Source organism: Dichomitus squalens, assembly GCF_000275845.1.
Source record: "Dichomitus squalens LYAD-421 SS1 unplaced genomic scaffold DICSQscaffold_38, whole genome shotgun sequence".
Classification (NCBI taxonomy): Eukaryota; Fungi; Basidiomycota; class Agaricomycetes; order Polyporales; family Polyporaceae; genus Dichomitus; species Dichomitus squalens.
Genome location: NW_006766920.1, coordinates 162,341 through 176,791, shown reverse-complemented (window position 1 = coordinate 176,791; position 14,451 = coordinate 162,341). Strand labels below are relative to the sequence as shown.

General features: G+C 55.0%; 4 protein-coding genes across 4 annotated transcripts; 1 reads left to right on the top strand and 3 right to left on the bottom strand.

Moving 5' to 3' along the window:
- Positions 1 to 1,156: 1,156 nt before the first annotated feature.
- On the bottom strand, positions 1,157 to 1,850 carry DICSQDRAFT_66853 (uncharacterized protein; the record flags this gene model as incomplete). The annotated part of the gene is made up of 3 exons (XM_007368681.1): positions 1,157 to 1,229; positions 1,286 to 1,521; positions 1,584 to 1,850. The coding sequence occupies 3 exons, from the start codon at positions 1,848 to 1,850 to the stop codon at positions 1,157 to 1,159; spliced, it is 576 nt and encodes a 191-aa protein (XP_007368743.1).
- Positions 1,851 to 2,273: 423 nt separating this feature from the next.
- Positions 2,274 to 3,651, top strand: DICSQDRAFT_162874 (uncharacterized protein). The gene is made up of 2 exons (XM_007368680.1): positions 2,274 to 3,138; positions 3,195 to 3,651. Exons 1-2 carry the CDS (start codon positions 2,743 to 2,745, stop codon positions 3,573 to 3,575), a joined length of 777 nt encoding a protein of 258 aa, XP_007368742.1. The 5' UTR covers positions 2,274 to 2,742; the 3' UTR covers positions 3,576 to 3,651.
- A 48-nt stretch (positions 3,652 to 3,699) lies between these two features.
- DICSQDRAFT_139317 (SPRY-domain-containing protein) lies at positions 3,700 to 7,152 on the bottom strand. Its single transcript, XM_007368679.1, has 8 exons — positions 7,005 to 7,152; positions 6,835 to 6,942; positions 5,756 to 6,772; positions 5,690 to 5,704; positions 5,511 to 5,641; positions 5,379 to 5,453; positions 4,097 to 5,311; positions 3,700 to 4,036 (listed from the first exon to the last, which is right to left on the bottom strand). The coding sequence occupies exons 3-8, from the start codon at positions 6,712 to 6,714 to the stop codon at positions 3,900 to 3,902; spliced, it is 2,532 nt and encodes an 843-aa protein (XP_007368741.1). The 5' UTR covers positions 6,715 to 6,772; positions 6,835 to 6,942; positions 7,005 to 7,152; the 3' UTR covers positions 3,700 to 3,899.
- Positions 7,153 to 8,616: 1,464 nt separating this feature from the next.
- Positions 8,617 to 13,482, bottom strand: DICSQDRAFT_110066 (uncharacterized protein; the record flags this gene model as incomplete). Its single annotated transcript, XM_007368678.1, has 16 exons — positions 8,617 to 9,321; positions 9,385 to 9,749; positions 9,808 to 10,437; positions 10,514 to 10,731; positions 10,793 to 10,854; positions 10,908 to 11,064; positions 11,116 to 11,429; positions 11,486 to 11,517; positions 11,582 to 11,850; positions 11,903 to 11,929; positions 11,984 to 12,374; positions 12,434 to 12,733; positions 12,788 to 12,902; positions 12,960 to 13,145; positions 13,207 to 13,366; positions 13,462 to 13,482. The coding sequence occupies 16 exons, from the start codon at positions 13,477 to 13,479 to the stop codon at positions 8,804 to 8,806; spliced, it is 3,762 nt and encodes a 1,253-aa protein (XP_007368740.1). The 3' UTR covers positions 8,617 to 8,803.
- Positions 13,483 to 14,451: the final 969 nt, after the last annotated feature.

The window sequence follows — 14,451 nt, the reverse complement described above, 5'->3', positions numbered from 1 at the left end:
TCCCAAAGTCTGATGGCTGCCGCATCTAGTAGGTTGTCCCGCGTTTATCGATTGTCCTTGATTAAGACTGTGAGTACCCAGTTTCAACGCTACAGTGTACTGCTAATCCTTTCTAAGCAGAACTCAAATATCGACATGGTGAGTGCATATATGCATGTATTGCGCGTGCCATCTCAGCTGTGTCTGATGTCCAATTGTAAGCCAGTATCGCTGTGCTGGCGGCTACGGGTATGATGTGATTGGGTTAGGGTTGATTGGGCCGGTCTGTATGATATATAGAGAAGTCCGGATGTAGCGTAGGAGAGTCGCCATTTGAATATATATTCATTTCGATCTAATTCAATCTGGCTGCCAATATCGGGACGAATACTAGGCGCCAAGCTGGGCACCAAAAATGGATATGAATAATAAGATACAAAATTGTATATCCCATTTGATCCCATGTTACGCAGGGTGCGGAATGTCTAAGTAATATGTGGGGAACATGGTCGGAATGTGAGGGGAAGGCAGTTAATACCATGACATCCTCTAAACCTGCGGAATGTGGTGGGAACACGCTGGGAATGTGGCGGTAATGTGCTCATCCTCTCCGTGTTCCCCAACCTCTGTAATCTGGCGCTTCACGCGGTGATCCTGCTAGTAGACTTACGCACGAGCGTCGGGGGGATGATGGAGGTTGGGTGTCAGTAGTGTAGACGCTCTAGGGCGTGGTCGAATATAAACCGAAAAGCGCACTATAAGTGCTCTGCGTGAAAACTCTATCTCGGTGTCCTTGATCACTTTGTGTGCGTCTGTCACCGGCGTAGCGATGGCGCATCCAGACACAGGACCTTAGCAAATGTACAAGTACAGCACTCACGTGGACAACTCCGTTCGAGGAAGACGGGATACCGAAAGACGACTGAAAACCGTCTTCCCCATCGTCACCAGAAGGGAGCACCGTGAACAAACCAAGTCCGGATATGAGACGTCTGAAGAAAAGTGAGGAGGGCACCTCTACTTATATTGCAACTATGGATACATGGTCTGAGGTAGGATAGATTTTAGTAATGTACTGGGGGTTGCACACAAGCCCTCGGAGAGAATAAGATATGATCCTACGTGTCCAGGGTAGCCGTGAATAGTCAAAGCAGATCTGATCTGATCGTATGTACAACTAGCTGACGGTGAACGACTCTCCACAGCCGCAAGCATCCTTGATGTTGGGGTTCTTGAACGCGAACTTGGCACTGTGGAAAAAGCTCTGTTAGCAAGACCTGGAAATGGACTACAACGGAAAACGTACCTTAAGCCATCCTCCTTCCAGTCCATCTCGCTGCCAATGATCGAAAACAGTGCCTTACTGTCGATCAACACCTTAACTCCGTCTTGCTCCACCACCTCGTCGAACTTCTCTGGCTTGTCCACGTAGTCTAGGTGGTACGACAGCCCGGCACAACCCTTGTTCTTCACCCCGATGCGGATCATTTGAGGGGTTGGGCTCTTGAGGAGGTTGCGCAAACGCTCGACTGCACCTGGCGTCTGGGCATGTATGCGTGACATCAGCGAGCGTTTCGGAGGGGCACAGAGCGGACGATACGTACCAGCGTTATTGCTGCTTGTCTAGCACGAATCTTTGGCCGGGGTCGCTCAGCTTTGGGTGCCGGTGGTGGACGAGCAGCCATCTGTGGAGAGGCAGCATGGGGGGAGAGATGCTTCGCTGTCGGTGGCTTGTTAGATGACGGGGAAGGGACGACGACAGGAGGTGTCTCTCCAAGGAGAGGGCTCGAGGTCTGTGAATTTGATGTTGAGGTCGCCGTGGAAGAGCTGGCTGCTGGAGGCGCGGGACGGTCATGAGAGAGGGCGGACATCATTGCATGTCTATGGCTTGGAAGGTAAACGAGTGCGCGCATTGAGGAGGTACCAGATATGAGGAACGCCGCAGGTGCATGCGCACGGTGCAGACGGGCTAGTGTAGAGGCCATGGTGGTGTAGAGCAAGATGTCGTCGCCGTCGACGACGTTGAAGAGCAGTCGTCCGAGGCCGCACCGCACCGATGGTTTGTCATACATAATTCCGAGCCCAAGGCATTACCTAAGATGTGGGGTAAGCCTCCTTAGCCAATGGAAGGACTTCTATTTGAGTTACGGGCTAGCAGAGTGCTGAATTCAGGCTTATCTGAATGTTACTTACGCTTATCTGAGGCCTGAAATGGAATTGTTAGAATATTGTCCTGCAAGCTCCGAGTCTAAGCCCTCCGACTGCATCGTCGAGCTCGATCCGTCTTGCACTCACATGCCTGCATATGTCTCTTCAGCACCTCTCGCATTCTAGCATGTCTTTTCCTGCTCGTTACGTAGACTTTCGTCAGCGACTGCGCAACAACCTCATTTGTCCGATTTGTCGGATCTGAACCACTATACTGGACCATTCAATTGCCCGAGTGGACGATCTACGAACGACAATGAGATGTGAGTCCTACATAGAGCATGTACTCTCCTGGCGCAAGAGATCATCGGTGGAACCTTTCAAGGACATCTCCACGAGTCCGTTCACATGACTAGGCCTTGCCAAGGGTGATTGATCGCGCCTCGAGGCTCGAGTCACTTTCCTCCAGGTTCCAGCCGCTGTCGTGTGCAGTGTGTAGCTTGTGCTCCTCAGTCCGGATTGCTGCACTGGCGTCAGGTGTTCTTCGGCCGACTGTACTTACAGGCAGCTAAATATCGCTGCCCCCTTGCCCGAGCCCAACTTGAAAGCATCGCCATGGGCAAGTTTTACGACGAGATCCCCCCAGAGCTCATCCCCTGGCTGCTCAAACAAGAGCTCTTCTGGGTCGCCACCGCGCCCCTCAGCCCCGAGCAGCACATCAACGTCTCCCCCAAGGGCGTCCGCGACTCCTTCCACGTCCTCTCCCCCACGCGCGTGTGGTACCAGGACCTGACGGGCAGCGGCGTCGAGACGATCTCCCACCTGCGCGAGAACGGCCGGATCACGCTCATGTTCGCCGCGTTCGAGGGCCCGCCGCGGATCGTCAGGCTGTTCGGGACGGGGACCGTGCACGAGTTCGGGACGCGGGCGTACGAGGAGCTCATCCCGCCCGAGAAGCGGAGGCCGGGCTCGCGCGCGGCGATTGTGGTCGACGTGCACAAAGTCGGTTCGGTACGCCTCTGCAGTAGCTCTTCTGACCAGTCCTGATGCTGACGACGTCGCTGTAGTCGTGCGGGTACGCAGTGCCGTACTACGAGTTCCGTGGCCACCGCCAGGTCCTCCTCGACTACTGGGACAAGCGCGAGCTCGCGGAACAGAAGGGGGGAAAGGGTCTCAAGGCGTACTGGGAGGAGAAGAACCTGCATAGCATCGACGGCCTCCCCGGGCTTGCCACCGCCCCGGGTGTGGAGAAAACGCCGGAATGCACGGACGTGATGAAGAAGGCAGACAACGCAGAGGATGGGACAGTCGTGGTCAACAGTACTGCGAACGTTGCGGGGAAGGGCGGTCATGCCACAGGGGTCCGACGGGTCCAGGAACTTGTAGTTGCCTTTGCTCTGGGTGTTGCGGTTGCTGCGGTGTATGTGCAACTCGCAGGAGCTGCGTAGATCGGATGAAGATTGTATCAGAGGTGATGTACTGTACGATACTGTTGCTGAATTTAACGTTTGTCTTGCATGTCCCTGTTCTCAAGCGCGAAGCGTTCACCAGCCAGAAGAAGCACATTGAGTCGAGGGGATGCATCATTCGAACCTACACAGCAGCTAGTAATACGTACAAGTAACAGCTATCCTATCTCACATAGTAGCAATAGTACAGATATCATGCATGCGTAAGACAGCACGAACCGAGTCGAGTTCACAGCTAGAGCGAGAAAAATGGTATTATACAATCCTCCGCGGTACTTTGCGCTTCCTGCCTTTCTCCAAGTGTTACCCCTCGATGAACTCCCTGCGCACGTCCGCGAACGCAGCCGAGCCGACTCCCAGCAAGCCGAGCTGGGTCACACAGGCCCCTGCCTGCCGGAACAGCGTCTCGAGCGCAGGGTGGGCCGGGCGGCCTTGCGACTCTACAGACGCACATATCTATGAGCACACGACGTCCATACGCAAGCGAACGCAGAGCTCACCAAGGATGGCCTGGTTTACCTCCGCCGCGAGGGCGTTCCTTGCTGCCTGCCCAGCGATCTCTGCGACCTCCCCGCCAGCCGCGATCGGATCGTCGTACGCGACAACGCCAAATGTGCGCCGCAGATGCGCACGCACCCCAGGCCGGGTGTCACTCTTGTAGTCCGCCTCGAGCGTCTGGCCGTAGCTGAGCGCAGTGTGCAGCGATGTGCGCGCCGCCGCTGCCAGCGCGGCGTGCATGTCCTGCACGGGTGTCGCCACGGGGGACGGAACAGAGGACATGGCAGTTGGAGCGGAGAGCACAGAGGGTGTTGGAGCGGCGATGGGGCCCGAGACGGACATGGACGACTCAGGGTGGGCCTCCGGCGATGGGTCGTCCACGTCCATCGCGCCCAATCCATCCATCGTCCCCATCACGTCCTCCCCGTCCACAGCGGGACTGGCGGGCGGAGCAGGCTCCGGCGTACCCGCGACGGTGCGCTCGGCCTCTTTGACGCGGCGGAGCGCCTCACCGGCCGCGAGGACAAGCTCGACGAACTTACGGCAGCGGAGGCGGAAGAGGACGAGCCCCTGTTCGCGCTCGAGCACGGTCACATGGTGTTCACTAATGAGCGAGAGTGCGGTGTCGATTTCCCCGCGCACGATGGCGTTCGTGATCGATAAGCGTGTATTCAGCTCACTGTCGAACCTGAAGTCAGGATCCAGGTCGTAAGCCGCGCTAGGCACCGGGTTGCTCGCGACGGCAGGGGCGTCGTCGACCGCCATCTTGACGTCCTCGTCATCATGTAGTTCCGTCTTGGGCTGGACGGGGGCCTTGTTGGCCATAGCGGCGGTACGCTCTGCGCACTGCCTTTGGAACGCCCGCGCCGTGCGTGCGTATCCGTGATGGGCGAGGTATGCCAAGACAAGCTTGCGGAGGGGCGCACGAGACTCCTCTTCGTCCTCGACAACGCCCTTCTCCTTCTCTGCCGCCGCCTTCACGTCCTCGGCCTTGCGCTCTTCCTCCGTCTTCCTCGGCCCGAGTCCGAGCAAGCTCCAGTCAACTCGCGTGCTCATGATGTTCCCCCAGACAGCATCTCGTTGCGCCCGCACATGCTCTTCGATGGCGAACCGGAACGGCGAGTCACCGAAGTTCGCCCGTATAGACTCGTTCGTCTGCCTCATCCCTATGCACGGGTAGATTTCCGTCGTCTTCCCGACGTTCTCGAACACCGTCCCTGAGACAGAGAAGGCAGGTCAAAAACAGCGCACAGGAGCCTATGCGACCGATAACGGTCCGCGTACCGAGGAAGCCTCCATTCTTGGTGTAGAAGACTCTGTTCACACTGAAGTCGATTCCGCAGCCGATGACGTCCCCGGCTGCAGTCAACGAGGGTCAGGATCGTCAACCTGGGAAAAGCGACCAAGCACACGTACTATCGAACGTTGGACCGTACGGACTGCCATCCTTGTGTCCGGGGAAAGCCCAGCCATCGTCAGCATGATATCCCCAGCTGTTCTTCTCCCATCCGGGCAGTCGCGACAGCCGCACATCGGGCGCAGAGAAGCTGTTGCAAGGTTAGCCATCTGGCCCAGCCTAGGTCATCTAGACATACCCAATGCTGATGGGACTGTGGGAGAATGTCAGCAATGGCGATAGTGCCAGTCAGTGGGGCACGTACCCCTTCGGACACTTGTGCAGGATCTCTACTTCGTAGTAGTAGATCCCACATGCGGGAGGGATAGCGTGGTTCGCCCGAGCTGCACCAGACTCGCGGTCACCCATGCAAGAGGGGCCGGTAAATATCAGGTCCCGCCCATCAAGCGACACGCTCAACGCGGGGGTACGGTCCTGCTCGCTCCACCTAGTCGGCAGCATTAGTATAGTGTTCGTGCTGAGTACAGTAACCGCGCCCACAGCGGGCGGAGGACTCGCGGTAGCAACGATGCTCTCGTCATCGCTGTCTCCCGCAGGGGTGACCTCCCGACGGAAATACGAATAGGACGTCGCGGGGGGAGGGCTGGTGCCTGCCCGAACGTCGTGGCTAGACGCTGCGTAGCTTGAAGGGCGAGAGCTGTTGGCAATGACGGATGGCGCGGGTTCCGTGTGAAGCATGTCCCGCAGTGAAGAATTGTCCAAATACGCCGGCCGCGGGAAGCTATGGATCGGGGGATGGCCCACATTACTAGGGGGAGGTACACGATGGGCAACCGGGCTTGTGCTGACAGCAGACTGGGTGCGGATACCAGAGCTCAAGCGTCGAGGACGCGCTGGAGACGTAGACGGAGAGTACGGAGGGTTACAAGCCGGATCACGAGACGGGGTGGGAGATGTCGCGCCGCCGATGATGCGCGGCTCAAATGCAGGAGGAGAGTTAGCTTGGGCAGGACCAGAGGTGCGCCCGCGAGGAACGGCAACGGCTGTCATGGTTGCAGATGCATAGCTTGTCGAGGCAGATCGCATGGGTGGCGGGACACTCCGGCCCAAGTTGAAGCTGACAGACGTACCACCACTGGGAACACGCGCCATTCGCGGTGCAGGCGAAGGGCTGAATGACATGGGTATCACGCTTTCCAAGCTGCGCGTGACAGAACTAGGGGGTATCGGTATGCTTGCTGAGCGAGACTGTCGTGCAGACATAGTGGGAATGTCGTGCGAGAAGAGATGTCGTCAAACACCTCGAGTGGACTGATTTGATCTGGGACGAGGTTCAGGGCTCGTACTTAGCGCAAGAAAGTAGACGAAAGATCTGCGACGCACCTTGGTGGGTAAGATGCAATAGTGTGCTCCACACGACTCGAGCGGCACGTCCTTCTCAGCGGCTTTGATTAAACGATGTCTGAGGAGGGGAAAAAGCAGAGCTGAGAGCTAAAGAAAAGATCCATGATAGGGCAAATGAAGATGAGAGGGAGACATATTGCGAGACTGACCTTGGGGGATGGCCCACGCAGCGCCAGTCTCTACTCCGTCGATGCCCGTCAGTTCCGAGTCGTTCTCCTTACTTCTGTTTGATTCGGCCACTCGAGTAGCTGCAGTCTGTCAGAGACGACGAGAATGTGGTCGGAGACGAGCGAGACGACGGAGAGGAGGTGGTGGTATGGAAGCAAGCCGCGCTCGGCGTCGATTCGGGGGCAAGTGACCTGTCTTCTGACCACTACCTCCACCTTGCTGAGACTTACTGAACCATCGCTCATCCCCGAAGGCTTTCACAATAATAGACACATGCACAATTTCCAGATTATGAGCGTACACATCGCTCGACACCTTCCTTCGAGATGCGGCACGGCGGGAGTCCGGGATGCGGCCGCCGACGTCCTTGCTACAGCCGGTTTCAGCTCGCTTGTCGTGAGAGCGTCGCGCCGCGTCTCGCGCATTTGCCTGTTTTCCCCTCCTAAGCGCCCCCAAAGGAACTTCGGACGACGATATCTCCTCGACTGCTCAATGTAACCACCTCATTCTTGCATATTCCGGCTCAGGATAATGACGCGCAGGGCACGGTGCCGGTTTTTAGTTGGCCGCTCGTATGTCGGATGTTCCACCCGCCTTCGGTCGATTTCACGCTGTCTTCTGCATCTGTCGCGCATATACCTTAAAAGAACCCCTGGAGATACCTGGAAGGCTCACTGGTAGCTGTGGGCGGATGTTACGGAGGGCATATGGTGCAGAAGAGTCCATGATGTACGTTTTCTCCATTCTGCGAATGGTTCTCGCACATGCCTAGTATACCACTCTGTCGTATATCGTCAAATCCAACATATCTTTGCTACGAAACATGTCACATATGTCCACTGTAAGCCTACAAACCCATGTAATCGTGCTGGTTGCCAATTGTAGTGTTCTACAAGCTCTCCTTTGCAGCTCCAATCTACCCACCTCGTCTGTTCCTCCCTCCTACTCAACAGTGACCACATGGCCCCTAATGCCTTGCAAGACCACAGAGATTATGGAGGTGCAGATTACTCACAAAGTCATGGTGTCTGGTGCTCCCCGACGAGGACTTTGAGCTGGCCCAAGAGGGCTGCCACCCGAGCCCACCCTATGGTGGACGTGATTGTCGCTGGACACTCCGCCTTTTGACACAGAGCCCTCCGTAGCGTCTTGTCTTCACCATTCCGACAATTTACGGGAGAGTACGCCATACCATTCAGCCAACAACGCTGTCCGAGTCGAGTAGGGAGCTGGAAGAGCGGGAATGCCCAGAAGTTGGTGACGTCGAGTTGGCGCAACTTCAATACAATACCGTGCCCTGCGCGTCGTAATCCTGAGCCAGAATACGCAAGAATGAAGTGGTTACATTGAGCTGTCGAGGAGATATCGTCGTCCGAAGTTCCTTTGGGGGCGCTTAGGAGGGGAAAGCAGGCAAATGCGTGAGATGCGGCGCGGCGCTCTCACGACAAGCGAGCTGAAACCGGCTGTAATCTTCCCACTGCGCTTGTGACTCGGAACAATCGACGCTACTCACCATGAACAGAGCTTAGACGTTTTATTTGGCCATCAGTACATGCATAAGTAGCCGCGGTGAGTCTCCTTTGCCTCCCCAATGGTCATTCCAAGCGTTCTTACAGGCTCTATCGGCGTTGCACATATTCATCATATGTAGCAAACATCTACGACACAGTCGCGCCTGACGTGACTTTGGTATTTGGATCGTTTTCTTGCCGTCCCAAGAAGCACCGAATCCCACAAAACGTCTGCCTTACCACTTCCTCGAATACCGTCGCCCATGTAGTCACGTCCCCCTCCTCATCTGCCTCACCCATGCCGAGAACTCACTCTCGGATCCACCACTGGACTCGCCGTTCGCTACTCCGAGACGGGCGGTCGGCCAGGTCGATTGACGCCTCAGCAGCTGCGAGGACGGCACACCCGATTCGAGCCGCTCATCCGCTGTGCCTAGCAGCCGCTGCCCCAAGACAAGCAGTAGGTCTTCCATGCGTCCTAGTCGCTCGTCCACGGTCTTTGAGAGACTTTGCAGCCGATCGTCAATCTTCCCGCTGAGGCGGTCTTGTACGACGGTGATCCGGTCGTCTACTGCGCTGAAGCTGTCCTCCATCTTGTGATTGATCTCCTTGAGCTTCGTCTCCAGGTTGTCTATGCGAGCGTTGAGCTGTGCTGCATGTCTGGACTCGGCATCGACGGACGCCTCTGGTGGTTGACACCGGACGAGTGCGTGCGTTCGTTTGTGCTTGCCTACCGTGATTCCGAGACGCTGCTTGGAATCACACGAAGCGCATACAAAGACACGTTCTGCAACAACACCATTTCCGATAAGGTACCTTCTATGACCAAGTTGAGTTCGACATGACATACCTTCGCATTCTATACACAACCAGCATGGAAGGGTCACTCGGTCACGACACTGCACACACTGCGGTTGTTCGCCTTCGGCACCTTCATCCGAGTTGGCTGCTTCAGCAAAGAATTCACGAGCCATCTTCAAGGCTTCCTGAGCATCGCGGTATACCTTCCCAAACTCACGGAACGGATGAATCGCTGCTCGGAGCTTGAGGATATCGTGAGACGGGAGATGGGGAGAAGTCAGATCTTCGCGGCGAACTTCCGATGCAGAGCATTTCTCCTTGTCGCACAAGTCGATCGAGTCCTTCATGCCACAGGATAGGCATACGATACGCCCGCCCTTAATGCCGTCACCGCATGCATCGCACCAGATCAGGCTTCATTCGAAGGACTGTCGTCAGAGCATTCAAAGGTGCGGGGAAAGTGGGAACGTACAAATGGACTGGAATGGACCTCTCACGCATGTCCCTGAATATTTGGTATAGCCGCGCTTCCTCCGGCGTCATGGATCGCTGACACAAAGCGAGGTCCACGGTCTCCCCCGGCGTGAGTTCGCGAGTCTCTCGGCTCATGATGAGCTCGATGTAACGTTGGCCCGTCTGCCACCGCCCTCTAAGTGACGTCCACGACCGCATTTTGAGTTGCACTTGTGCACGAATGGCGGAGGTTACGAATCGCCACAGTGCTTGAGCTTTGTTCTCAGCAAGCTCCTTGGGCGAGGGATAGAAGCGCATGAGGTCGGAGGGAAGACGTTTCAACATGAAGGTGAAAGGTTTGTCGCTGTATCCCCAAGAGCCGGAAAGCATCGTCCCCGTCTCATCTAGTTCGCCGCAGAAATTTTGCGTAGAAAAGCGGGCGGCGTACTTGATGCTGAACGAGTACTGCATTGTCCCGTCTTGTGAGATCTCCTGCTCGCCCGTCAATTCCCAGTTTGTGCCATTCGGCGCTGTTCCTTTGCACTGAAATCGCTTCGGGTTGGACGGGGAGACATCGATATCGAGGGAGAGCATGGATTGTGACGGATATCGATCGCCTTGAGCGCAGAAACCAGACCAGTGACCTAAGCTGGGAAGACGGTGAGCAAAGGTGTACACGCCGGATCGAGACAATCACACCAAAGCCTCAGAGGAGAGAGACTTACATGCTCTGGACGGAAGAGTCCGCCTGGGCATCAGCTTCCGTCTCCACGATCTTGTACGCCGAGAAGACATCATCGGTGTTGAGAAGAGGGTGATTGATGAAAGATGCGGGATCGACGTCTTGGGACTCTGAGCTATCATCGTACGGAACCTCGAGGAACTTCGCGTCCTTGAGATTCTTCATTGACCAGATTTCTGCTTCATCATTCCAATACTTGAACTATCGCCGATTCATGTCAATCAGCTGCACCTCTTGGCACTAGAACGATTGAACGACGTACCATCTCGAAAGCGAAGATCTTGAATTGTTGCGCAGGGTCTAGTTTCTGCTGTTTGAACAGAGCTCCACAGTATTTTCAGCCCTCAGAACACGCGAACAGACTGGTTAGAACATACCTGCCAATTCGTCGTGGCGTTCGTCGACCGCTTCAATGACCCAGATTATGGTGCACATCGAGTCGTATAACTCGTCCACGTTCAGGCATTGTGTTCGAGCGAGTCTCATGATTTCGAAGTCACGTTTCAGTAGGAGATAGAGCAAAGGGAACAAATGCTAGAAAAGGGGCCGATGAGACTCTATTATCCCCGAAAACAGAAGTGGTACCTTCTCGATCCGACCAGGACCACAGATCAACTCCAGAGTGTCCCGTGCATCGATGTCATACTTTGCAGTCTCCAAATTCTTGAGCAGACGATTCTCCTCCGATTTAGTGTAGTCGTCAAACTTGGATAAGAGCGCTTCGTCAACATCCATCCGGCGAAACGCGTTGGTGAGCATGGTGACGCAGGTCCAAACAACCCAAAGGTAGCGTTCCATCGCGTTGCGGTTAGCGGGTAGAACGTGGGGCTTGAGAGCAAACATCTTAGCTAGCAGGACGTCGATTTTCGATGCGTAATCGCTCATTGACATTTGAAAACCTGAAGTCGTGGGTTCAACAATCGTGTCTGCGTGTTACTATGCCTCTGCGTCTCACCAATAGCCCAATAGGCCAGCCAATGTAGGAGGCTGATAGTGATCGTTCGATAAGATTCAGAGTCCAGACCGCGTAGATGAGAACATATCGTCATACCTCCAACTATCGGGGCGAGCGGTAGTGAAAGCATTGACCTCTGTTGCAGTGATGAACCCAGAAGCATCGTCGTCGAAGGCCTCGATGATGGGTTGGACTCGTGTGACGTTGATGTACTCCACCGTCCACTCATCCTCCTGGCTGAATTGGCGACTCGAGACGGTCGGTGTAGCGTTCATCTCCATCCGTTTGAGCTGATCAAGCTCCTCACGGAAGTAGTCGCGGATCGCGAGGACGAAATATCGGTCTTTCACGCTTCCACGCCAACGCTGCAACGTCTTGTTCAGCTAGTCTCCTGGCGACAGTATTTTGATCACGCACCATCTCCTTCCATATATCGTGAAGGTCCTAGGGACAGAGGTGAGCAAAATTACACCGATCTACGCAGATAAGTTAGCTCACCGGGTCCAAGATCTTGTCATGAGGACCAGAGATGATCGTGTCGATGATGCGATCTCCTTCGCGGTGCATCGTGCGCCGCATCTGCTCTTCAAGCTCCCTCTGCTGAATGATAAATTTCGCTTGAAACTGCTCCATGTTGTCACGGATGGCTGTCTGGACGTCCATTTGAAGCTCCTCTTGCAGCTCCTTGAATTCGTCCACGACACCTTGACGGCCTCTACGCTCGGGACCAGATAGTCCTGCCCCGGTGACTCGCGTCTCGAAGATCTCTCGCAGTAGATCCTGGTCCCGCATCACCGCTTGAGGTCCGCCATGCAGGTCGACGAGCCTGCTGAGCTCGCGTTCCTCTGGCGACGTGCATGCTTCGAAGTATCGCAGAACGCGATCCATCCTGAGTAAGCAAACAGTGAGGAGGGTCGCCACCAGAGGATGCACTGGCATTCCACGCACTTCTCTTCGAGGCTCACGAGTTTGTCGTTGGCGGTGTTTACTGCGTGGCCAATGTAGAGCGACAGCGTGAACTCAAACTCGCCCCGGCGAGTCATGAAGCCTTGAATATACCCCTTGAACTCGTCGCTCCAAGACGAGCTATGTATGACCTTCGACAGCGTCTTCTTCTTGGCATACGCATTACATGAGTTGGCGCACTTCCTGATATCCTGTTCTGTGCTGTCGATGAGGTGTTGCATACGACCGGATATCGTCGTGTTGTCTTCTCCAGAACGCTTGTCCTTGCTGATGTCTTTGAGTCTAAGATGGGAGTGTTCAGTACAACTGTACGAGCGGGCCAACCGCTTGACGTACTGCACAAGCACAGCCATCATATCCCTCATCTCGGCGAAGAGTACGGGTATCTTCTTGTCATTATCCCTCCGTTTTAGGTCGAGTTCGACGGCGACTCTAAACGCACCCACAGCGACTGCGCGAAAAGAAATAACGTCAGTACAAACAAACACGATAAGCGAATGTGACTGACTCTTGATGAAAGGGTGGATCTGAGCAACATCATCCAGCACCTTCAGCAACGCCGGGATGCCGTCCACAATATCAGAAATCATCTGCCGTATCTCTTTCCCGGGCTCGGTAGACATGGCGAGCTGTAAGGGAGATGCGAGACTCTGCACGGTCGAGACGTCGGTTTGGAGGACACTCAGCGTATCCCCTGTCATCGAGGTCCTCAGTAAACCCTGACACGATCACATTGCTCTATACGGGATACACACCGACTGTATTTAGCATATGCACACTGCGATGACCTGCATACTGCTGAAAGCTAGTTTCAGAAGTATTGAGTAGTTCCGTTGTTTCAGCAAAGCCATCTTCAGGTCGGATGGCTTGAGGAGGCTGGGGTAGCGCTCTCGTGGATGGAGGAAGAGAAGATCGCTGGAATAAGGCAGGCAAGTCGAATAAGTCGCGCAAGGAACACCGTCACCTATATGTAAGCATTCATAATGGGAGCAAGCACTGAGGGGACTGACGGATGGTCTGTCTGCCATGACTTGTCGAGTTGGTGAGGTGGAGGAACGTAGCTCTTATCCCGGGACTCGGAAGGTCAAATATTTACTTATAGAGGCCGAGGCAAGCATAGTTCCCAAGCCGTTCGCCATGACACTGCAACGAGGAACCGGGGCCCGTGATTTGCAAAAAGTATGCGTCTAGGTTTCGAAGACTGCTGCGAACAACCACATTGTGGCAGAGGGCGTTCCGATGAATCTTGCCGATCTCATTCCTTCGCCGTACAAGCACGGACTACGGTAGTAGTCACGGCCTCAAGATGCGACCGTGCGCTTGTTCCCCTTCCGACTCGCCAGGCCTAGGGCTATCAAGGCCGAGCGTAGGAAGTGCGCTGTTACGATGTCAGGTATATTCAATTGAGCAGACTGCCCAGTACCTTATATGAAACGATAGTACTCACATCTGTACTGTGTAGCAGTGCACTATGACGGCTTGGTTCCCGAGCACGTCAGAGGTTTAATGATCTGTAGTAGCAGGAATAGACTTGATCTTCACGAGTGTCAAGTCCCAGTGAAAACCCCGCCTATTGCCAAAGATTGCTGGCTGTTGCCGTCTGATGCCGTCTTTTCGGAGCGATTTAGATGACAGCTCGGCGTCTAAAATGGCTCGTTACATACATCGATTGGCTCGTTTTATATATACAATGGGCCGTTCTATATGTACAATGGGCCGTTTGACGTCGATCGATAGTATTAAACCGGTGTCCGATGTATATGTACTGTTCCATCCACATCTATCACATATATGCCTCCCTGTGTGCCGACCGACGGTTATCTCACCATATCCATTCTTGCCTGGCCTTCGATCTCGTCCCCAGCTCCTTCGTCCATGACGCCATTGGTGTTCGCGATGCTCTATATATAGTGGGCGAAAGCCGTCCTCCCATTGATGCACCCTTTCTTCCCTCCTCTCACCATCCCTTTCTGTCCTCGGTACTCTCAGCCACCGTGAGC